The 25,163-nt window shown below is 32.2% G+C and overlaps 3 protein-coding genes and 1 non-coding gene across 4 annotated transcripts; 2 read left to right on the top strand and 2 right to left on the bottom strand.

The window, feature by feature from the left end:
- The first annotated feature begins 805 nt into the window (after positions 1–805).
- Positions 806–5,832, top strand: LOC122607009 (peptidyl-prolyl cis-trans isomerase FKBP62-like). The gene is made up of 13 exons (XM_043779926.1): positions 806–1,090; positions 1,195–1,281; positions 2,481–2,741; positions 2,843–2,917; positions 3,001–3,081; positions 3,162–3,356; positions 3,440–3,529; positions 3,616–3,791; positions 4,418–4,543; positions 4,630–4,776; positions 5,109–5,236; positions 5,335–5,446; positions 5,540–5,832. The coding sequence occupies exons 1-13, from the start codon at positions 892–894 to the stop codon at positions 5,588–5,590; spliced, it is 1,728 nt and encodes a 575-aa protein (XP_043635861.1). The 5' UTR covers positions 806–891; the 3' UTR covers positions 5,591–5,832.
- Positions 5,833–7,149: 1,317 nt separating this feature from the next.
- LOC122609607 lies at positions 7,150–7,362 on the top strand. Its single transcript, XR_006325357.1, has one exon. It is a non-coding gene; the product is annotated as a small nucleolar RNA U3 (small nucleolar RNA).
- An 889-nt stretch (positions 7,363–8,251) lies between these two features.
- Positions 8,252–9,735, bottom strand: LOC122609565. Its single transcript, XM_043782591.1, has 3 exons — positions 9,677–9,735; positions 8,725–9,345; positions 8,252–8,624 (listed from the first exon to the last, which is right to left on the bottom strand). The coding sequence occupies exons 2-3, from the start codon at positions 9,284–9,286 to the stop codon at positions 8,536–8,538; spliced, it is 651 nt and encodes a 216-aa protein (XP_043638526.1). The 5' UTR covers positions 9,287–9,345; positions 9,677–9,735; the 3' UTR covers positions 8,252–8,535.
- A 9,932-nt stretch (positions 9,736–19,667) lies between these two features.
- LOC122607665 (transcription factor bHLH62-like) lies at positions 19,668–23,948 on the bottom strand. Its single transcript, XM_043780684.1, has 7 exons — positions 23,045–23,948; positions 22,778–22,942; positions 22,588–22,653; positions 22,429–22,497; positions 21,041–21,115; positions 20,732–20,914; positions 19,668–20,156 (listed from the first exon to the last, which is right to left on the bottom strand). Exons 1-7 carry the CDS (start codon positions 23,711–23,713, stop codon positions 20,061–20,063), a joined length of 1,323 nt encoding a protein of 440 aa, XP_043636619.1. The 5' UTR covers positions 23,714–23,948; the 3' UTR covers positions 19,668–20,060.
- Positions 23,949–25,163: the final 1,215 nt, after the last annotated feature.

The following is a 25,163-nucleotide window of genomic DNA, read 5'->3' as shown; positions in this document are numbered from 1 at the left end:
CGGTTCTGCCCTGGAATGCATGGCCTAAGTTGTCCGTTTTCGATTTGAGCCATGGTAGAATCTCATACCGCGTTCAATTCTTCATCAGTGAAGTCATCTGTTGATTGCAGGTTTACGCGGGTTGAAAACTGCGCCGTCATCCTGAACTCCAAACGACGAGGATGCAGTCCTTCAGGTTTACCTCGGCGTTGAACAGGTGGTGGAATGGGTGACTGAACAGGGGCACGAGTTGTTCCGCCTCGTGCTCTTCCTCGTCCTCTACCTCGTGTGGGTTGCGGTTGTCCGATAGGACGGGTTGCTTCACCTCGTGCTCTTCCTCGCCCAAAGTTCATCTCCTCTGTGTGTGTTTTTGAAGAAATTGAAATTTTTAGTTTGTGTTTTGAGAATGAGATGATGATGGGGTATTTATAGATGAAAATTAAGAATTTGAAAAGTAGCTGTTACTATTCAATATATCCGTTAATATTCAAATTATGTATTTATTTTTATATTTAAATTCATTTTTCCAAAAAAATCAAAAAAAATTAAAATAAAAAAAAAAAAAAAGAATGCCCTTGGAGGGAATACCTCCATGGGAATGCCCAAAAACAAATGAATGCATTCAATCATTATAAAATGCCATGTGTCATGCTCTGAATGGTAGAAAGGCATTCCCAAAAGCAAGGGAATGCCTCCACTCCTAATAGTCTAACGGAATAGCGTCAAACTTGATCTCTCTCGAATCATCTTCACCCTTCATTCTCACTCCTTCACATTTTTATATTTTTTTTCCTCACCAATTTAGAACTATCTAGAACCCCCCCAAACTTACTTTCTTCACACCTATAAATAAATTAAAACCCTCTCTCACACACACTCGATAATTAATCAATCTATATATATTGCAAAAAAATGGATACGGATTTTGATATTCCGGCAGCAGGTGGTGAGGATTTCATGGATGATGAGGAGATGGATACAGCATCAGCTGCAGCAGTTGGTTTGAAAGTAGGTGAAGAAAAAGAAATTAGTGGCAGTAAAGGATTGAAAAAAAAGTTACTTAAAGAAGGTCAAGGTTGGGATACTCCTGAATCTGGTGATGAAGTTGAAGGTACCTCCTTTTTTCTTCTAGGGTTTCTTTCATTATTTTATATACAAATACAAATTATATATATTGTGGTTACTAATTGGTGTGTGTGTGTGTGTGTTTTATAGTTCATTATACTGGAACATTGACTGATGGAACACAGTTTGATTCAAGCAGAGATAGAGGGACTCCTTTTAAGTTCACTCTTGGTCAAGGTAATTTTTTTAAATTTTTTATTGTTACAAAATTTATTTATTTTTGATGTTATATATGTTATTGTGTAATCTGATTATAGATAGCTATATAGTCACAACAAAAGTTTATAACTTTAGTTGTTTGGATACACAGAATACTTTAGAAGTAGTGAAGATCTTTATTGTGTGATAAATTAAGTAGTCAAGAATAATGTATACAAATAAGGCCTAAGATATACTGATGATAAAATTGTAAATGTGAAAGTATTTAGCTTTCCACTTTTAGGTGCATAATAAGCTGTTATTAATGTCTTAATTAGGCCAAACACTCAAGTTGATGAAGAGCTAATAAATACGTTAGAGTTAAGACATCCTTCTTATTGCTATATAAATCCATTATTAAGTTAATAAGCCCAAATTAAAATGTAGAACACCCTATAGGTGGCTTGTTTTGAGTCTCTATATATATAATATATATATATGTATACACACATAAATATGAATCTATGTAACTATGTATGTATATATGAGTGGAAAAGTTGATACTTGCATTGGATTTGTAAGATTATATATTCATATGTATCTGTGTATGTATATATATAATATATACACACACACATATATGTATCTATGTATCTATCTATGTGGTCAGGTGTTCTCAAAAAAGGTCTCAGTTTGAACCTCCCTAGGTTTACATCTTGGAGTGGCTTGGGAAAGGGTTTGGAAATGGTCACAGTATACCATGGTTATGCTGCATACCCCCCTGAGTAAAAAAAAAGGTAACAGGGGGAACCCTAGCCCGGTTACCACAATTAGATACCCATCGACTCACCTTGTATGAGACATATGATGTCGGTACAATACTTCCATCTTAATCCCCACATGATCTAGGCACCCCAAAGGATTGAACCCGTGTCTTTAGAGCTTCGCATGTGGGGTCTAGGCTTCATTGGTAATGGGTTCCTTAAAGGAATTGTTTTTCATGCCGAACAAGGATCAAACTTGAGACCTTAAGTTCACCAAGTGCTTACCTTACCGCTAGACCAGTGAGTACCTTGAAGAGGGAGAACATTATCCTTTTACCCATTTACTAAATTACTAATGACATATTTGGTGGCAAATAAATATAGGATACCTTTGCTACATAAGTGATGTTGATCAGTTAATTGCAGTGTGCTCATCTAGTAAAAGTTTTCATTGTGTATGTTTTTGACAAACAGGGCAAGTGATCAAGGGATGGGATTTGGGTATCAAGACAATGAAGAAGGGTGAAAATGCACTTTTCACCATACCTGCGGAGCTAGCTTATGGTGAAACTGGTTCTCCACCGACAATCCCTCCCAATGCTACTCTTCAGTTTGATGTGGAATTGCTTTCTTGGGTTAGTGTCAAGGATATCTGCAAGGATGGTGGAATCTTTAAGAAAATCGTGAAGGAGGGAGAGAAGTGGGAGAACCCTAAGGACCTTGATGAGGTTCTAGGTACGGATTTTATATCTATTTTTCTTGCTCAAAGTGTCTGCTTTTGGTAGTCCTTGTTCATGTTTTTACCATGCTAATTGTGGAGATATTATGTGATGCAGTCAATTATGAGGTTCGCCTTGAGGATGGGACATTAGTTACAAAGGCTGATGGAGTGGAGTTTAAAGTAGAAGATGGTAATCCACATTTTACACAAACACATTTTTAGTGTGGCTATATGATATCTTGAAATTGTTGCTTACAATTCTTTTTAAATCAGGTCATTTCTGCCCTGCTTTATCAAAGGCTGTTAAAACCATGAAGAAAGGAGAAAAAGTTGTCCTTTCAGTCAAACCAGAATGTAAGTATATCATTTTGAAGAAATTTTGTTTGGGTTAGTGTAAACGGTGATTTAGTCACCTATACCTTTTTTGGTTGCAGATGGATTTGGGGACAAGGGAAAGCCTGCTTCTGGGGGTGAGGCTTCAGTCCCCGCCAATGCTGCACTACAAATCACACTAGAACTTCTATCATGGAAGATAGTCTCGAGTGTTACAGATGACAAAAAGGTTATCAAGAAAATCTTGAAAGAAGGGGAGGGATATGAGCGTCCGAATGAGGGAGCTGTTGTTCAGGGTAAGTAGTTGGTTCTTTATGTATTATGGTCATGCTTGTTTCGTTGTATGGCGTCTGAGATTGCTTGTTTCTGTGATGAGCAGTGAAGTTGATTGGTAAGCTAGAAGATGGTACTGTATTCACCAAAAAAGGTCATGATGATACTGAGCTATTTGAGTTCAAGGCAGATGAAGGTATTGATCATGAGGGAGTTCTTGTTATTTCTCATTTTAATTTTATGTTATGGTCTTAGTGATCACTCTGGTATTAACATAAACAGAGCAAGTGATTGATGGGCTGGATAGAGCTGTAATGACAATGAAGAAAGGGGAAGTGGCTCTTCTGACAATTGCACCAGAATACGCTTTTGGTTCTGCTGGTTCTGTCCAGGATTTAGCAGCAGTGCCCCCTAATGCTACCGTGACATATGAAGTTGAGCTTGTGTCTTTCGTGAAGGTAGGCGTCTGAAAGTTATGTTTTATATATGAATCCAAATTAAAGGGGTTCGGTATAGGTTGGTTGTGGGTTTTCCATGTCACAGTGGCTTTTGCGTGATTTGAAACGCCCGCTCTCTGATAGTTTTAGATTCTAATTAATGAGGGTGACATATACGCATGTGACTTTCATCACTGAAGTATGATACGAATCTTAGCTGTCTTTTAACCAAACTGGTGTTAAGCCCAGTCCAGCCCAGCCCATTAGTCAAGGGCCGTTAAGTGTCATCTTTATTGTTTACTTGTGCTCCAAGAGTAGGGTTTACACTTAAATAAGGCCATAGGCCATTGTGTTTAAGCATTCAGTAAATTGTTCTTGAGAACCTTGTGGAGTTTCTAGAGCTCGAAACCTAGTTTATTTATCCATCTATTTTGAACAGCTGACTTGGTTGTTCTTTGTCTAAAATTCTTCTTCTCTTCTACTGTTCTTTTCTTCTATTCTTATCAAAGTCTGCTCTTTCTCTTCTGTTTTTATCAGAGTATTCCTGCTACAATAACTTAAGATGTTGAATTAGTAGACATCTGGAATTTTAGCTTTTTGAATACTGATTGTACGGTGCTGACAATTTATATACTGCTTTCTTTCAGGACAAAGAATCTTGGGACATGACCACTACCCAAGAGAAAATCGAGGCTGCTGGCAAAAAGAAAGAAGAAGGAAATGCATTCTTCAAAGCTGGTAAATATAAGAAAGCAGTGAAGCGATATGAGAAGGTAAGACCCTACATGACTTCTGACTTCCTAATGTATGTTTTGCCAATGTAAAGTTTAGTTATTTATGTTTTCTATTCTATTCTCAGGCTGCTAAGTACATTGAGTATGATACTAACTTTGAAGAAGAAGAGAAAAAACAAGCTAAAGCCTTGAAGGTTACCTGCAACCTGAACAATGCAGCTTGCCAGTTGAAACTGAAGGACTACAAGCAGGCTGAAAAGCTTTGCACCAAGGTTAGATGAAGAACAATTTTCACTGCAGTTTGGTATAGTATGCACTTGTAGTAAGATAGTGGTAGCTTTAATGCGACAGATTAGATTCCCTTTTGGTTAGTAAGGGTTGGGCATGGTTGACTTGAAGCGAAAATATCTTATCTCATTGCAAGTAACTAAGGTCAAATATGATTTAGCGTGCTTAAATATACACTTCAACTTTTGACCTGTTTTGAGCAATTTGCTTGTATGAAACCTGGCTATTCACCATCGAGTTTGAACTTGCTGTCTTCTGTGATAATCTAAACCGTCACAGTTGTAATATTAATGGTAAGGGTTGGTGATGCACACAGGTGTTGGAACTTGAGAGTACAAATGTCAAGGCTCTTTATCGGAGGGCTCAAGCTTATATCAATGTAGCTGACCTGGATCTTGCAGAGCTTGATATAAAGAAAGCCCTTGAGATTGACCCTAATAACAAGTAAGAAACTTTACATGACCCAGTTATTTATCTACATTTCAAATGCAGTAGTAGCAATTTTATAACGAGCTTCTATGTTCTATCTTTATGATGGTTAGGGATGTGAAACTCGAGTACAAAGTACTGAAAGAAAAGATTAAAGAATACAATAAGAAGGATGCCAAGTTTTACGGGAACATGTTTGCCAAGATGACCAAGTCATCCGCCAATGTGAGGAGCCTTTTTTATTTTGTTTCCAACTTAACTTAATCTAAAGAGTATAAATTTTCTGTAATCCTTAATTGTGATATCTGATCATTGCAGAAAGAAGCCACAAAGGAGGCAGAACCAATGAGCATTGACAGCAAGGCGTAATAAATGGGAACGATGTACCGAATTTGAGTTCTCTGATATTTTACAGTCTAGTGACCTTATCGATTTCTGTTTGAATGTGAAACGTCTGGGACAGAGTAATAGTTAGTGAGAATATGGGAGGTTGTTTACTTTTTTCTTTTCTTTTCTTTTTCCTTTGGTGGTGTTGTCCTTTAGAATTGAAAATGGATACTACTAATTGTATTGTTGAACCATATAATTATACTTGACTTTGTTTTCTTACATTTCTTTTGGTTTGATGTTATTTGAAGTCCCAATCTGGTACTACAGCTGCTAAATAATGTTACATCTGCCAAAACATGAATGTTTCTAAAATAGGTCATCACCATACGTACATAATGATATGCGTCCTCTGAATACCAAAATTTAAGGTCTCGCAGAATGTGAACTGGTTGTGTGGTTACATCGTTGCCTGATTGACAACAACATCTGTATTTTTGCCAAACAATAATTGTTCCATCAGAACCAAAGTTAAAAAATACATAGGATGCTGATTTGATGGAAATATGTTTTTCTAAGATGACCAAATACTCCAATGATGTCAGTAACTCGATAAGTTATAATTTTTCTTATCAGAGATGCAACTCTCCAAGTTGCTGACTTGTGAAATAATCAATCCTGTTTTAAAGGAAAGAAACTTGAGCTAGTGTTCGAATTTGCAGAACAAAAATTTTTCGAGTAATTGTCTAGAATGGTGTGGTTGTTTCTAGATATGCTTCCACTAAGGCTACACTGCAACATTGAGTTCTCTGTTAACAAGTAACAACTGAACCAATTAAGTTTGCATTATATGAATTCAATCTCATTTGGATATCGATATGGTTCCCTTACAAGCGATGATCACAATTTTTTGAGACACGAGGTTTGAGCTTTGTGAACAAGGTGGTGATGACGTAATTATAGATGAAATTCCTTCAAAGAACTTCGTGAAGTATCTGTCTGGCTACTCCATGTTCGTTTCTGAAGCCGACACTAATTTGGTTTATTTCTAACAACTTATGTATGTATTGATCCGATGTCCTTAGATTCTCTGCTATTGTAATAATCAATGTAACATTTGCAGGTAATAATAACTTTGTGAAAAAGTCCCAAAAAAGCAAAATTCCGGTTTGAAAAGAGATTACCCAACATAAGACCATCTGCGCAGTTGATCTTGTATATACCTTTTGATGCAAGACTAATGCATCCTTGCTAGGTTTAACTCGGGCAGACGTATACTTATAACATGGTTCTTTTAAGGTAACGCCATTTACATTATTTGTTTATATAAACATTATTAGAAAAAATAGTGGAGAAAAAGTTGTCAGTTCATACTATCATTAAAGAACTTATACATTTTTATCAATCATCAAATCGCAAAACCACTTTGATGTTGAGTATTGCAATTGTAAGTTAAAACAGTAGGGATTAACATTGACCCAGATAAACTCACGGGGTAAGACTGCTGAATTAGTCAAAAGTCTAAAGGTATATTTTGTCCCACATCGCTGCCTTACAGAAACAAAACTCTGTATATATAGCACACAGACAGTCATATTGTCACGACCTTACTTGAACAGGATCTGTTCTATAGGCTCGTACCTCTGTATCCTTGATTCCTATCAAGACAGAAACCCATGTCTGGTTGATGAAACAGAACCATGTAGCCAGAGCGTGATTAACCGAGCATCATGGTCTTGACCATGTCTCAGTAGAGGATCGTTGCCAGCCCATCTTATGGGTCCTGGCATGGCTACATGGTTGTCTGACAGACACCCACCGTCTTTTTTGTCTGTTCGGGCTACATTTTTGGAGCATCCACAGGGGCGGGCTAGTGCACAGGTCAAGATGGCACCTGGTCTCGTTACTACGCAACTTGGTCGGGCAGCCGGCAGGACTAACTTCATTTTTGTAAAAAGTTATAGTACTTATCACTCTGTTGATGTTTAGATCAGTATAACAAATAGTGGGAATCGAAAAGCAAAATTAGTAACAGGTCAAACCAAAACTATTAACCAACTGCAAACTTTGGTCCTGGGTCAGACCTGAATGTTAAGTTAACCAAGATTATAGGGAACTTGTTTGCATAGTATGCTATTCACTGCACTTGGCCACTTGGTGGGTATAGACTTACGAATAACACTCTGTAAACGGGTATTTGTCAGTCATCCATTAACTCGAGACATAATCAAACTGGTTAAAAGACACGACACCTTATAGGAAAGTTTTGTCAAGACTTAAATGGCGAAGTGATGAGTTTTTTAACAGATTGCTGAATAAAACTTAAATCATGGCGAAGTGATGAGTTTTGTTAGTTATAAGGGCTGATTCAAATTTAACAGTGAAGACTTCATTAGAGTCCGACACTAATCTCAAATTTGGAAAATGGGGTAGAATTGGCAAAAAAAAAAATTGGTGCTTACATACTCAATTACATCATCCTCTTTGAATTATTATGTATCTATGTGTGGTTAACGAACTATAGCCATGTGACCATAGTGAAGGCCCAAGGACCTATGTCTTGGTTGATGAACCATAGGCGTGTGACCAGAGAACGATTAAATGTCGCTAGGTAAAGAATCATTGCCTGCCTATCTTGATGCTCCTGCCATGGCTATGGTTGCCTACTGTCTAACATGTATATTTCACCAATATGAAACAAATACCTATGCTTGATCTTGTTTTATGCTACCAAAATGAAGTATTAGAACTCAATAATTAGATCATTTTTGAGTTGCTGCTAAAAAGATTTAAACGTGATTAAACAAATGTCAATATGGCCGAAACAGAACAGATTTTATCATTGGTGTTTTAGTTAGTGAACAATAAAGATAATCCTACTAAGTTAGCAACTAAAACAACTAGTCTTGTGACGTACAAAAGATTTGGCCACCAGAAAAGAAGTGTGTTTTTGGTCATTAAACCCTAAGCCTGGGATCATAGCCAAATTAGGAGAAATCTAAACCACTTGTAGTTTGTGTTGATGGCTCGGGCTTCTCATGGAAAGTCGATGTTGAAGTTTTACTTGAACCAAAAACTGCAAGAATGGTCTCAATGGGTTAACAGTGGTCATAATGAAACGTGTTGTATCTTAGAATTCAAATATGTAGTAATAAAGCTATGTTGCTCTAATGTACCTTGGATGATTATGACAATGAAAAATAGAATGGTGATGATCATAGAAAATAGACTGATGTTTGATGTAGTTGATGATGGCGGTCTACTTGCTAACGCTTTTGCTTTCTTCAAAGATTTCAAACGTTCAAGCCTTGCCCGTTTTTTCATAACTAGTTCAGAAACCTCTTTAACTAACCGCAAATCATTTGTAGATAATGATGGGCCTTTACGTGGCCGGGGTGGTTTCTTTGAGTTTTTGTTTTTATGCTTGTCTTTGGACTGTGTTCTTCCTATAACTAGAGGCATATGCAGATTGTGCTCCTTTTTTTCTCCTTTGGATTTACAGCTAATCGACGGTGACTCTATGTCATTGCATTCATCTTCACTACTTTTCACTAAATTCTTAATAAATTCACTACTATCTTCACCCTCATCCGGCCCTTTAAAACTCATTCTCAATCCTAGCGATCTAAGCACATTCTTGACCCTTTCTCTATCCATCACCTGCTCATTTCTTGGGTCACCGTCACATTCCTTTCTAGCTGTTTCAATATCAACGACCCAATCACTGTCTGCTACCATTTTGGTATATTTCTGATCAAATCTAGAAATCGTATCAATCCCTCTCACTTCTTTAGTTTCTGCACAAAATCATATTGAACAAGATCTTTTAGTAGTGTTCAAAATTGAAATCATGTATATACATTACAAAATTTTCATGAATGCACAATTATCTACCATGGAGTGAAGTGACTAATTATCTACCTCAAAAAAAAAAAACACCATATACATATGCACTAAAAATTGTTTTACAAATTTAATAAACCTTATAATAACAGTTTTATGCCAAATTGACACCATTAACAAACTAATCATCATGAAATATGCACAAAATATATTAATGGATACAAATTTAAATAAAATGAAGCTTAAAACAGAAAAATACATACAAGAAGGATTAAAATGTATTACCAGCAATGTTGAATTTGTTCGGCAGCAAATTAAATTATATGGCAAGTTATGAATTTATTTTATCGTCAAATATATATGAAAGTTTCATGTATAAATATTTGTCTTATTGAAGGAAGTTTTCATAAGAATGAATTTAAAAAATAGTCCATAAAACAAATTTCCGCCGGCAAAATGTCTGTAAATTGAATTTAGCAACAAAGCATGTGCTATATTCTATGTATATGAAATATGAAGATTCCAGCAGGGAAGCTTCTGTTCTATAATATAGTTACTATAATTTCCAACTTTTTGTTTTGTTTGTTATTCCTTCATTAGATTTCCCATTGAGGAGTAAAATTTCAATATATTTTTGTCTAGTTTAGAACTAAATTTTTGGTCTATATACATTTAATTGAAGTCAATCAATCACAACCCATTTGATTATCATTTGTGTGAAAGAATATATGGAGCAATCAACTATATAAAATATAATCATGAAAAGGGGTTAAAGAAATAAATCTGTTAGAGCTATTCAGAATAATCGAGCATTTGACTATAATATCGTGGACTAAATAGTATTCAGTGATACTTATTACTTAGTATTGTACGAGATTATAGACCCGTGTTCAATACTGGACACGGGGTTTATGATATTATCAATATTAGATTTTTATACATTTAAGTCATAAAAGCTTATAATTTTGAAAATATACGGTTCTAAGTGTTATACTTTGCAAATTGAGTACCATAACCACAGTTTCATCACTTTCATTATTAGCTGAGACATGTTGATGGAATTGTTTGCCGTAGTCATTCCACAAGGCACATGCTATAATAATTTCTCTATCGTAGAACTTTTTGAAACCAGATTTACTCATAATGTGATATTATTATGAAAAATAATTAAAAATTATAATATAAACATACTTGTGATTCTATAGTTGACATTCAAGTAAATGTATTTGTTCATAATGCGGGTCTATAACACGAATAAGTTTATTTTCAATCATCTGTTCTTTGATAATTAGATAACAGTTATGATTATTTTCATATTCTTTGATAACAATTATGACTCTTAATTTGAGTGACAATTGTACACTTTAAACATTAATACACCAAGTTAATATATAAAAAAAGATAAAGTTATGTATCTTTTTTTATTGAGAGATTATGTTGAAATTTTTTTAATAAATTAAATGATTGTAAATTTAAAACAAATCTCTCAAGTTGATGGCTAAAAATATATATAAGTAAATTATTCAGGACTAAAAAGTGTAAATTATTGATGAAAAATAAAAAGATTTTTAATTTATTGTTTATCTACATGATGACATAAGCGAGAGTCAATTTGACAAAATCGAACGATTTAATTGGTAAATAAGTCATTAGTTCAACTGTTTTATGGTATATATAAAGAAAAATGGTTTTGTTTAGTGTGTATCATCAATATATATAGTTATTCACTTATTATCTTTTATAGATATCTATATTTATATTAATTAATTTTATCAATCTTAATATATATCTAGTTGAGTTTTATTAATATATATCTAGTCCAATCGATAGATAATAACTTTGTTAATAATATGAATAGATAGATTATTAATTAGTATATAATACTAATAGATTTTAGACCCGTGTCCAACACTGAACACGAGGTTTACGATATTATCAATATTAGATCTTCATACTTTTAAGTCATAAAAGCTTATAATTTTGAAAAAATACGGTTTCAAGTGTTATATTTGTAGTACAATAATCATATGTTTGTCACTGTAATGATTAGCTTAGACATATTGATAAAATTGTTTGTCGTAGTCATTCCACAAGTCACATGTTATCTATAGTAATTTCTCCATTATAGAACATTTTGAAACCAGTTATACTCATAATGTGATATTATTATGAAAGATAATTAAGAATTTAAATATAAACATATTTGTGATCCTGTACTTGACATTCAAGTATATGTATTTAATCATGATGCGCGTCCATAACACGCATAGGTTTATTTTCAATCACTTGTTCTATGATAATATGATGACAATTAGGATTGTTTTTATATTCTTTGACAATAATTAGAACTCTTGATTTGAGTGACAATTATAACATTAAACATTAACATGTAAAACTAATATATAAATAGGAGAAAATTATGTACATTTTTTTATTGAGAGATAAAATGAATCTTGAATATAGCTTATATTGATTTGGATTTAGGATTCAAGTAACCCTTTGTTGTAAATCGTGTTTGGCATATGTATCTAGAGTTCACATTGTATTTATATCAAATATTAAACTAAATATTAATATTTATAATTATAAAAATCTAATATAATATTTGTTAATAAGTCGTTAGGTTTTGAAATAATTTTTTATAGAAAATATTTCATATGTTAAAAAAAATTTTAATTTAATTAAATGATTATAAATTTTAAAAAATTCTCTCAAGTGGCTAAAAATAAATATAAATTAAGTATTCAGGGCTAAAAAGTATAAATTATTAATGGAAAATAAAAAAGTGTAAATTAATGAGATTTTTTCTACAAATTAATATAAATACTAATATAATAATATATTTGGATAATGATTATTATGATTTTTAATTTGTAGTTTATCTAAATGATGACATCATCAAAAGCCAATTTGATAAAATTGAGCAATGTGATTGTTTAATAAGTCATTAGGTCAACTGTCTTATAGTATATATTAAGATTAAGATATTAATAACAAAAAATTTAAATAATTAATAAGATTAAATAATGACATCATCAAATCTTAATTTGATAAAATCGAGAGCTATAATTGGTTAATAAGTTATTAGATCAGTTGTCTTTTAGTATATATAAAGATAAAGATACGTGGTCTAACTCGATTCCCTTGAAGATCTTCAGACGAATTACCACTAGTTCAATAAAATGTTTAATTGTTTATAAAATTTTAATATTTCATCTAAAAAGTTATTTAAAATTTTCTTTAGTAAAAATAGATCGAGTTTTATAGATATTTTGGAGTTAATTGGTTAAACTGTTAAAGTTTAAACTATTACTATGATACAATATATGAATATTTGTAGTACAATAGTGAGTATATTATTATATATTTTTATTTTATAAGGTTTTGTTATAACAACGCAACCCTTAGAACTATAACCAAAGTACATAATAGTTATACATTTATTATAAAATTTAAGAGTAAACTTTTGATATGAAAGATACAAATTTTTTTTTATCTACATTAAATGCAGCTCTAACATTTTCCTTATTATTATTACAAAATGGAGTCACATCAACACTTGGAGTTTCACATGTTATGAGTTCCGATTTTATGGTTGATATGTCTATGACTCTATGAGAACTTTCCTTGGAGAACCACTCTACGATAGTCAAGCCCGGTTAAGATAATATAGCCTACCTTGAGTGATATTCACCCTTGTATAGTGAGTTGGAGGTGATTCGAAATACATATATAGTACTAACGAAAAACTTACTCTGTTGTTATTATTAGCAAATTGGAACTTAATTAGTGGTTGTGGGGTGTCGAATAATAAGAGAGATTATCATGTTAAAGGTTGGTAGGCATGAAGATTTGATCATGATGATTGTTTAAAATTTCATATTGGTACGACTTTCTCTTTTGAATGCGATATGTACTCTCTGGACTAAAACGATCAATCTTTTCCCAAGTGATAAGGGCTACTAATCATTTAAATAAAACTTAAACGGTAGATGATTAATAGGGCAAATAATGGATTATGTCAAGCCGACTAAGCATTTCTTTTATCCATTATATTTATCACTAGAAAAGATTAATAGGAATACAATGGATTGTGTTCATAAGTTCATTGTTAGATATATAATTGATAATGTTAAGGTAATTGATAGTTTAATATAGAGCTATCAATAGACTTGTGACCCGATTTGTCTTGCATGTTGACGGGTTAAGAAAAAGGACCCACTAAAGGTTTCTAAGTAAAAAAATATATTGAACTGACTATACTAATTCAATGAATTAAAAAGCAACAGACTATTTATTTTTCCTTTTATGTCGCGGAAGAAACAAAAAGGACATTTTACCCTCCACATAAATATGTTCCTCTAAAGAACAGGGCTTTGCTATATATCCCACATCCTATGACAAGATGGACAAAAAGTGTGTTAAATTTTTTCAAATTTTTTTTGGCTAAAAAAGATAAAACATTGATGGCAAAGAAGTGAGTGTGTATTTGGGTTGGTGAAAGAAATAACAGTCCTTTACTATTAACAAAATCTAAATACCAATAGAAAGAAAACACAAAAGCAAAAAAACTATATAAGAAACTAAACAAAACGGAAAGAAAAATAATCTTAACAGGATTCAATATGGTAAAATCTGAATAGTACCCGTAAGGTGGAAATGAACCAATTGAACAGTGCCACGTGACAGTGACACTGTTCATTGGCTTCACGTTTAATGATTATACAATACCAATATTTTCGAAACAAGACCAGTCGTTGAACCGCTATAAGGGAGGTTTAAGGTTTAACCGGTTTGAGCACACTGGAAAAAACTGAATTTTAGTTTTTTATTATTTAAAATATTATTTTTTTATAGGTATATATAGTTTAAGTAATCCTTAAATTATTATTATTATTATTATTATTTGGAATAAAGTTATTTCTTGGAATAGCGAAAAACCTACTAAGCTAATTAGTTCATGAATTTTGAGCTTTACGCTATAACTTTTTGAAAAACTATTACAAGTTATGTATGTCAAATTAAATAATATAGTAGAAATATAAAAAAATAATAAATATTATATATATATATATTGCCGGTAGAGCAGAGAGATAAAAATAAAGTTGAACTTTTGATCTGGACCATTGAAATTAGTTTTACAAATCAATCTGGGCTCTTGAAATTAAAAATCTAGATATGGTAACTAATTAATTATACTAAATGTGTAGTTTATATATATATATATGGTAACATGTTTAAGATTTATTTTGTCTTTTTCCTATCTCTCATTTGGCAACGTTTTAATGATTTTTTTTCCCTCATTTTTAACCCATTTTCAAACCTGTCGCTTTTTATAATAATAAAAACTAGCTTAATATTCGATGAGTGGCCAGGTTAAACGAATAATTATGTAACTTACAATATACGAAAGTTGCATTGGGGCTTGCGTCTCTGTTCGACCAGTCGGACTCACAGTCAGGCAGGCTTATACCATTACGTATCATTATGAGTTAGAAAATAAAATTTAAAAAATTAAATTCAACAAAAAAAATAAAAACATTTTTAAATTGGTTGGAATAAAAATGTTGTTATTTCCAACCATTTTTAAAACGGGTTGTCAATGTCATTACACAACCATTCATTTCTATTCAGTTTTCATGTACTCTTTATTTTCATTCATTCACTCTCAACCATATGATAGTTGTTCTCGACGGGAAGGTCTTGTTAGAGATGGTGGCTGACGAGATGGTTGTTCCCGAGGGTTACGGCTAACTCTCGACCTTCAAACCCTAAACCCTAGAGCGAGATGTATTAGGGGTAAGTACAACTTGCCCATGGGTAAGTACAACTTACACATGTGTAAGATAAACGTGATGGAAAAAAAAAATGAAATTTAAAAAGTCGTCAAAAGTATATCGAATCGCATCTCTTATGAAAGAGGATGAAATTCTAAGACTACCCATGCTTTCCTTTTCGTCTAACGATTTACGGTTTGTGAGATAAAAGTTATTTAGTGAATTAGATAGAATTATATTAAAGTAAGAGAGAGAAATAAAAAGGAGCTGACGAAAATACCCCTCTAGTGTTGAGATGAGTTTTTTTATTTTTAATCTTGTTCATCCATTTTCTTTGATCCAAGGGTGTAGAAGAGTTTTTAAGTTCTTTTTTTTTAGGAGTTCTCAAATAATCCCTCCTCTATAAGTCTTATACCAAGTAGAGGAAGGGTTATTTGAGAACTTACAAATAAAAAAGAACGTGAGAACAATTCTGGACTACTCATTTTCTTATATTTTCTCTCTCTTCCATTAAATAAAAAAATTAACCCAAATCATTTAAAATGATTTATCTCATAAACCGTAAATCGTTAGACAAAACAAAAAGCATGGGTAGTTTTAAAATTTCGTCCTCTTTCATTAGAGATACAATTTGATAATTTTGACGACTTTTTAATTTTCGTTTTTTTTCCCATCGTGTTCATCCTACACATGTGTAGGTTCATCCTACACATGTGTAAGATCATTGTTTTCACATGTAAATTAGTAAATGAACATATGTACACAACAATGAAGGTCAAGGGCGGACCCCGTCAATCCATGGCAGAGCCATGGTAGCCAAGGACGGAGCCTGTCAGTCCATGGCGGAGGAATAGCGGCTAAGGGCGGAGCCCGTTAGGTAGATCACCCCTCACCGGTCACCCCGTATGAGCTGTCACCCTCTATGACCTATCACCCTATGACCTATCACCCTCTATGACCTATTACCCCCACTAGCTTTGGTTTATGAATATCCTTAAGGGCGAAGCCCGTTCCGAATCATAATTTTTGTTCAACCTACACATGTGTAAGTTATGTGTAACTACCAAAAAGAAAACGAAAATTAAAAAGTCGTTAAAAGTATATCGAATTGGATTTCTAATGAAAGGGGACGAAATTTTAAGACTACCCATGCTTTTTGTTTCGTCTAACGATTTATGTTTTGTGAGTTAAAACATTTTGAATGATTTGGGTGAATTTTATTATTTAATTGAAGAGAGAGAAAAAGGAAAAGAATGTATGGTCCAGAATGGTTCTTGAGTTTTTTTTTTAGGAGTTCTCAAAATAACCCACCACATACCAAGTATATATATCGTTAAGTTGAATTGAAATTGCAATATGTATAAAAAGCAGTTAAATATCTATATTTTGCTTTAACTTTTGTAAACTTAAACGGTATTTGTGTGTTGCGGTGGTGGTGGTGATGATGTAATGGCAGTTCAATATCTATATTTTGCTTTAACTTTTGTAAACTTAAACGGTATTGGTGTGTTGCGGTGGCGGTGGTGATGATGTAATGGCGGAGGCGGCGTTAGTGGTGACGGGTGGTGGCGGCGGCGGCAGCAGCGGCGGTGACGGGTGATGGAGGCGATGGCGAGTAATGTAGGTTATTGATTAATTTGGTTTTGATATAATGTTGAAACTTAAAATGTTAAACAAGGCTATTTATTTTATAATATAGTATAGATATAGATATAAATATATTAGAAAAGAAGAGTAATTAATTTTGGAATTATTATTATTTAATTAGAAGATTAAGAATCCCAGGTTGGCATTGGTGAATTATGACTCAACCCACTCCATGCATGTATGCAACATTACAACAAAGAAGACTATTTTATTATACGGGGAAAAAAAGTAATTATATCGATGTGATGAGGGAAAAGACGACTCAATAGTAGTGGAGTTACAGGTATGAGGTATGTTAAGATGCCCTTTCGGAATTACTCGTGTTTACTATTTAGTTTTTTATTAACCACGAGAACGGTACTCGCGCGTTGCGACGGTGATGGAGGTGATGGCGGGATGGTGATGTAATGGCGGCGGTGGCGGTGATCTACCTAACGGGCTCCGCCCTTAGCCGTACGGACTCCGCCCTCGGATTTAAAATTCGTCGAAAGTATATCGAATGACCACTGTAATGAAAAAGCATGAAATTTTAAGAACACACCATATAACTTTTAAAATTTATCGATGTACGATTTTTTAGATAAAAGATTTTGAATAAATAAGAAGAATAAAATGATTTATACAGGAGAGAGAAAAAATGATTGATTAGGATTTGAGGAGAGATAATGAGTATTATAATTATTTTAGGTAAATATAAAATAGATAAGAGGAACATTTTTTGGAAGGTAATTAAAATTGTTAGGTGTAGATTTACTGAACTCGCTCCAGACGTGACTACTGGAGCCCTCTGAAGATTTGTCCAGAAATTATGTGAAGACCAGTGAACAACTTACTTGTACAGGAATCTGGATTCCACCAGATTTGTTCACTGGACTTCACTCCAGTCAAGATCTTTCCACTGAAGAACATTCTCACTGAAGTCGAAGACTGAAGTCTGAAGAAAGAAGTCTGACAAATAGCGGAGCTCACTGGAAGACTTACCAGATCTCCTGACTGGAGTCCTTGTCAGTGTTCTAGACCTTACAAGTCTGAACACTGATTACGAGGAATTGACTTTATGCCTTTACATGCCTTTAACCGGACAATCCATTTGTCTTTTGTTAAAAGCCTTACACGCATGTAAAGGTGGTTGGTTAATTAGAAGACAAGTCACTGTTATGTGACTTTATTCTTGCACTTTAATCAATGCTTTTAAGGAATTAATGTAATTTCCTTAAATGCATGTAACCATATTTGTACGGCAAAAAGAATATTATATTTATTCTTTTTGCCTATAAATACCAAGTCACTTCCTCGTCCAAATATATACTTTTGCAATTTGGTGCCTTTGCTCAAATACTCTCGATCTAAACAGTTCTACTTCACAACTGTAAGTATTTCGATCAAAGAGTTTATTTAGCAAAGATTAGATCACTTGTAATTCATAGGTTGTTTAGATACTTACTTTGTAATATCTTGTTTCGCAACAACCTTGTATTTTATTTAACATCAATAAATAAACTACATTTAAAAATTACATTGTGTCTCACCATTTACTTACTTGCTTATCTTTATATTGCTTAAGTACGTATTACGTTATATATATTCTTGCATTTATATTAATCGTAATACTAGTCCAATCTAGGGCTTACTTGATATTTAATACTAGTCATCTCTAGCGATTACTTGACTTGTTATTCTACACTTGTGGGTTAAACCATTGAGTGAAGGACTTCACAAAAATAAATATTGAAAATTTAAGATCAATGTTGAAAATTTGGAGAAAATCTGCATTATAATATAGTATAGATAATTAATAAAGATGATCTATTGTTATTAGATTTCAAGGTCTTCTAAATACAGTTAAAATGTACGTATTAAATAGTTATATTAAATTTATTATAATATTAATTCAGCGGTGAATTTTTGATATAAAAAGTACATTTTTTATGTATATTTTTCTGAAACATTTGGTCGGAGTACAATATCGAGAAAACCTCAGCGAATAATAGTGAAATCTTACACATACCTTAGACAACGAAATGTTGATCATGGATCGTTACAAAATATTCGGAATGAAAATCTTTAAGACTTGTCATATCTAATTATCGAACTCAAGACTTTTAATGCATTAGGAGTGTCTCTGTACTATTTAATTAGCATTTTCCTTCATTTAATTAGAATATAAAACTTATAAAGACTTCATCATGTTGTAATGGTATTGGATGTTTTGGTTCTAGTTATATGGGTTTAGGAATATTGGAATCAAATCATCAAATTAATAATTATTTTAGAAACCACCTATCATTGGAATAGACGGGATTTGGTACCGCTCCACAGTTTTTGATTTTGACGGTATTTCAAAAATTATCAAAGCATAGTATCGCGGTACCACTTTTCAATACCATTTTCCGCTACAGCGGTCTCAAATCTCTAGAATCAACAAAAATAGTAGTATCGGTCCTGGTCTCACTTAGAGATTCAATGTCACTTTCCCGCATAGGCATCAAGTTGAGAAATTATATGGTCATCCCTACACTGGTCGGATTGGAAGAAAACTATACAACTTTTATATTTTTGTTGTTTTTTCTCATCTTTGTTTCCATTTTTCTTCAATTTTTATCTTTTTTCTTTAAATTTAAATCTTTAATTTCCAATATTATATGTATAAAAAATAATTATATCTAACAAAATAAACAAATACTTAAATCATAATACATTTTATCTTTCTTTCTTTGTTCGTTTTTTTTTTTTTCAAACAAATACCCATTATCAATTCCGTTGACAAATTACCAGACACTCCTTATAATCTACATGAAAATAATCAAATATGAAATGGTATATACACAAATATATCAAAGTATATCTAAAACGATATCGATAAATGATTTTATTACATATATCTTAAGGTCAGACTTATTATAGCTTGCATGAAGTTACATAAAATAAAGTTACAAACGTGAACTATTGTTTGGTTGCTAGGGTACAAATATTCTACCTCTAATCCCTCTCAATTTTACAAAATATATATAACAAACCTAATACTTACCTACACTGGAACAATATTCTAGCTTGTATTACAAATTAAATACTACATATATTACAACAGATTAATTAACCAAATGGTCAAAAAGAACTAGACCTAAAAGTGGACGAATTAGCCAAATGATACTTAATTATTCTAATGCAAAATGAAGATATCAACATACTCTAGTTTTGTATATACCCCCGGCCGGCCATTGATTGACTACTCGTGACTAATTCGATCAGATCTCAATTTTCATATCAGGTGATTGATTATGAATTTCTCCAAAACCCATCTTTACAATGTTATTAAGTTCGTCTCCTTCAAATCCAGCAAACTGAAATAGAAATTTGAATTGTCAGTTGTCATATATAACGTAGAATTGAAGGTATATACAAAATCTGTTACTTGTTGAAAGATCATGTTTATAGTTTTGCGGACGATAACTCCAAAATTCAGAAGTATATATTCTAGACCATTAACCTCAATAAAAAAATTAAAAAAAAAAAAAAAAACTAGACAAGGAAAAAAGAAGACAAGGAGTTATTGTCTAGTTTTGTTTATTTTTTTTTTAAGGGTTAATGGTCTAAGATCGGAAATGATTAGTCATCCTAACTGAATAACCTAAAAATCCTTCTAACAATGAGATGATTGACATATGAAAAAATTAAGGGGCAAGATTAAAAAAAAAAATTAATGGATACTACATGTCATCTTCTTATGGTTTTAGAAAGATTTTTAAGCTAATCTTTAGGAGGATTTATTATTTTTTAAATAAAAATATACATGTCAAGAAAATAAGGGTTTATATGTATAAAAATATTTGTTATTTTTATTTTTTATTTAGAATGATAGTACTGACAAAGAATTTTGGAATTTCACGTAGAATATTAATTACTATTATTTAATTACCTGGGCAAAGGTATGTGAGGATCCATGTACAGGATTCAATGGGTCCACTGGGGATTGGGTGATCGGAGCAGATCCAATAAAAAGTACTTCTTGTTGTTGTTGTGGGTTCTGCTCATAAAAATCTGATTCTGTTGTGACTAGTTGGTATAATTGTTGAGACAAATTCCCATTTGATTGGCTAATCTGCAAATTTTATAAACATACCCATATATGGAAATTTTCAATTTTCAATTTATTTTTTATAAAATTATATTATAGAGGGAGAGAGAAAAAGTTTGCTTTAGAGAGAGACAAAGAAAGTTGACTTACATCTTTGGAAAGGTGACTATTCATATCACAATCTTGTCTTGTTGGATTCACTGTTGCTAATTTCATTGATAGAAACTGAAAGATCAACAATGACAAATCCATTTATTTGAGAAGAAACCAACAGAACAACAGTGACAAATGCATTTTTTTTTAAGAAAAATGTTTCTAAAAAGTAAAACAAAAAATGTGTCTAAAAAAATTATTGATACAGGACAAATTCAATAGTAAATCTTAAGAAAAAAAGAAAAATAAGATATAATATATGTATAAACTATTGAATGGATTATGCATAATCTTAAACATAAATTTTGTAGGCCTACGCCTATCTATTTATATGGTTAAATTACTAGGAGGTGTTTGGTATGAATGAATCAAAGAGAATGAAAATGTAATAGAGAATGAATATAGTAGGAAAGAGAATGATTATTTGGAAAGAGAATCAATTCCGTCGTTTGGTACAAGCAGAGAAAGAATATATAAAAAAATACTAAATTTTAAATAATAATCAAATTTAATACATATAACATTACTAAAACAAAAAAAAAAAAATTAAAATTTTCATTCTCATCAATTCTCTACGTTTCATAGAGAATTGAGGGAATGAAATCGATTCCCCATTCTCGATTCTCTTTCCCACTCTCCATTACAACCAAACATGAGAAGTGTTTCTCATTCCATTTTCACCCTTTCCATTTCATTGTACCAAACACCCTTAGTACATTCTAAATTACATTGTTAATATCTCCAACCAGATGCAAATTCATAACCAAGAAATTTTTAGAAAGATACCAGTATCAATGTACAAAAGCAATACAATAAAAGTGTTTTCATTTGCTTATTGAACTACTTATCTACTTATCTTGTTTTTATTTTTATACAACACGTATAAAAGTGCATGGCATTTAAAGGTGGTGTTCGAAATAAACGTTTTGAAATTCATATTTTGTTTTAGAAAAAACATTGGTGTTTAATGTTCTGTTTTCAAAATAGATTTTGCATTATTCAATTGCGTTTTAAAAAAACATGTATGTACATGTTTCTTTAAAATTGTTTTTTCATAGCAGATATTCATTTTCATCCAAAACTTTTTATAAACTATATGTGTTTGACAAATGTAATAATTAAATAATCACTTCAAAATGTAATTTCAAACACGGAGAAATATGTCTTTTTTATCATTATAAACTGCATGTCAATCTAAAAACGCACATAATTGAAATTTACCAAATGTTTTTTGTGATTATTTTTCCTTAATAATCAAATAATCTATCAAAAACATAATTACACATCCCTTCTCCCATCTCATTAGTTAAAACTACTTATCAAAACAACTTATTTCACAAAACAATAAACATATTTTACACAATTATTTCGAAGTATGGATTCACCTCAACTTGATGTTGCAATGATTGTACATAATTGATTATCTCATCAAGCATAAGGGCTTTTCCTGTCACCTAACAACAAATTTTGTACATTTGATCAACACCCAAATATCATATCTTTAAATTTAACTAAATTTTTTGAAGCTTTTCACGAAACTTTACCTTATTACATCCTGGGACAAGATCTTGAAGAAGCTTCATTCTTTCACTTATTTTCTCTCTCCTAACCTAAAAGTTGACAATTTTATCAAGTTATAATTCAAGATCTAGAATTTGATACCAAATTAATAAAATAAAATAAAAATAAATAAAACTTTTTTTTTATCTTGCTTTTTTAAAGATAGATACTTACTCTTTCTGCTAGACTATGACTATCAGTAGCTTGACCCCTTCTAGCTCTAACATGAATATAATCTTTTGGTGGTTCAAGAACCTTTGTTTTGTTCTCTTTTTCTTCATTTCCATCCTCCTCTTTTTTCTTCATTTTCTTGGAGCCCAAATCATCATTTCCTTCTTCCTAAAATAAAAAAGATTGAAACTTTACTAAAATTTGTAGCATAATTTAACAAATAGTTTATTTATTTAACCTCAAAATGTTAAAACTATGATTTTTGTTTACCTTTACAAGAAGTGGTGAAGTTTCTTTAGCTTTTCCTTTACATGGTGCAACTTTTCTCTTTCTTGAATTTGGGCCAATTTCCATTTGCTCAGAAGCAGAGGATCTTTCATTAGAATTGGCGTTGTTATTATCATAACCCAGCCCATTTTCAATATGGGTCATAGTTTCTTGAATTCTCATTGTAGATCCATCATTTTTAAGCAAAGGACTACTCAAAACACGAGGTAATTTAGCATTACCAATCAATGGTGAAACACTAGATCTAAATTGTGAATCAGGGTTATTAGAAGTCAACCCAAGTTGAGTTGTTCTGCTATTAAAGCTTCTACTACCAAAACACGAAAACTTTGCAGCCCGTTCAGCGAAACCAGGATCTGCAGTCAATGATGGCAACCCGGCCCCTGATGGAATCGAATTTCGCAATATGGGTGTGTTTTCTTTCACTAAATGATCAGTATTTGGCCAATTTGTTTTAGGCTGTGGTGAGTTGGAAACAGGGGAGGGTACCATTGAGGTCAAAACAGAGTCAAAATTGTGGAATCTTTCAACTTGTGATTGAGATAGTGATGGTGAGTTCATTGCTGGGACTAATGACATTAATTTCCATGATGGCATTTGTGAAGAGGGTTCAAAATGAAGCCCTGCATTGAGAAAGAAATCGCGGTCCATATCAACTTTTATGTTTGTAAAGATTGAAGCTTTATGATCTTTTTGGAGTAAAATAGGATACCCGGATAAAGTAATGGGTCAAAATGGGATTGAATTGTGTAGAAATGTTGTGGAAATTATGTAATTGTTAGGTTGAGCTGGGTTGAAAAAGAGAGAAAAACAGAACAGAGAAAATGATGAAGGGTCAGGAAATTTGGAGATGATGAGATGAGATGTGAAGGTAGAGTGAAAGAGATTTGTGATGCAAAGAAAAGCAACATAAAAAGCAGAAAAGGAAAAATATCATATATATATATATATATATATAGAAAAGTGAGTATGAGGCTGTTAGGCATCCAAGTTGGGTGAAAAACCCCTCACATACTAATATTTTAATATTTTAAATAAATACATGGCCCCCCATGATTTTTACCTTTTAAAAAAGGTATGTGAGGGGTTTTTCACCCAACTTAGGTGCCTAACAGTCTTATATTCCCTTCCCCCATATATATATATATATATATATATATATATATATATATAGGGTAGGGTTAACGTGAGAAACACAAAAATGGAGGGAACCGTGAGAACCACTAGTTTCCCTTCCTCTTTCTTTTTTTTTGTGTGGTTTTTTTATTTTTTTAATTTTAATTTTTCATTTTTTGAAACTTTTTTTTGTTTTTTATTTTCTTTTAACAAAAACCCATTCCAAAAAAAAATGTTTTGTAAAAAATCATATGGGTTACGTGTTAAGAAAACGTATGGATACGGCACGGGCGTTGCCCTGCATCTGTTCTAAAGGGGTTGTCACCGGACGCATATGAGAATGGTATGGATTTGATGGGCAGCGACCCAAAAGATGGTGACGGTTGTTACGGTACGGGCGTAGCCCTTAATTCTAATGGCAAAGCCGTTAGAGATAATTTTCAATGGTTCTCACCATATATTTTGGTTCTCACTTGATCCCTTCACTATATATATGTATGTATGTATGTATGTATGTATGTATGTATGTATGTATGTATGTATGTATGGGAAAAGGGAATATAAAATTATTCGACACCTAAGCTTAAATGTGGAACCCCTCACATACTAATATTTTATTATTTATTGTTTAATGAATAAATGTCTAGGCCCCCATGATTTTTATGGTTTAAAAAATTAATATGTGAGTGTACGTCATATAAGCTTAGGTACCTAACAGTCTTATATTTTCGACCCCCTATATATATATGTTTAGGTAAAATAAAATAAGTATTAATGTAAAATAAATAAAACAATAGGTTTTTCTACAGGGATAATCACTGTGCATCATAAAAATCATCGTACATCAATTGTTTCGTGAATCTTCGTGCATCAATTTAACCATGATGTAAGAGTCAAAATCTTGTCTTATTTGTTTTACTTTAATACTTGTTTTACAATACCCAACCCCTATATATATATGGTAAAGTTATTTCGAGAACCCTTT

This window comes from Erigeron canadensis, chromosome 7 (assembly GCF_010389155.1).
Source record: "Erigeron canadensis isolate Cc75 chromosome 7, C_canadensis_v1, whole genome shotgun sequence".
NCBI classification, from domain to species: domain Eukaryota; kingdom Viridiplantae; phylum Streptophyta; class Magnoliopsida; order Asterales; family Asteraceae; genus Erigeron; species Erigeron canadensis.
Note: the sequence above shows the minus strand (reverse complement) of the source record. Positions and strands in the feature narration are given on the sequence as shown.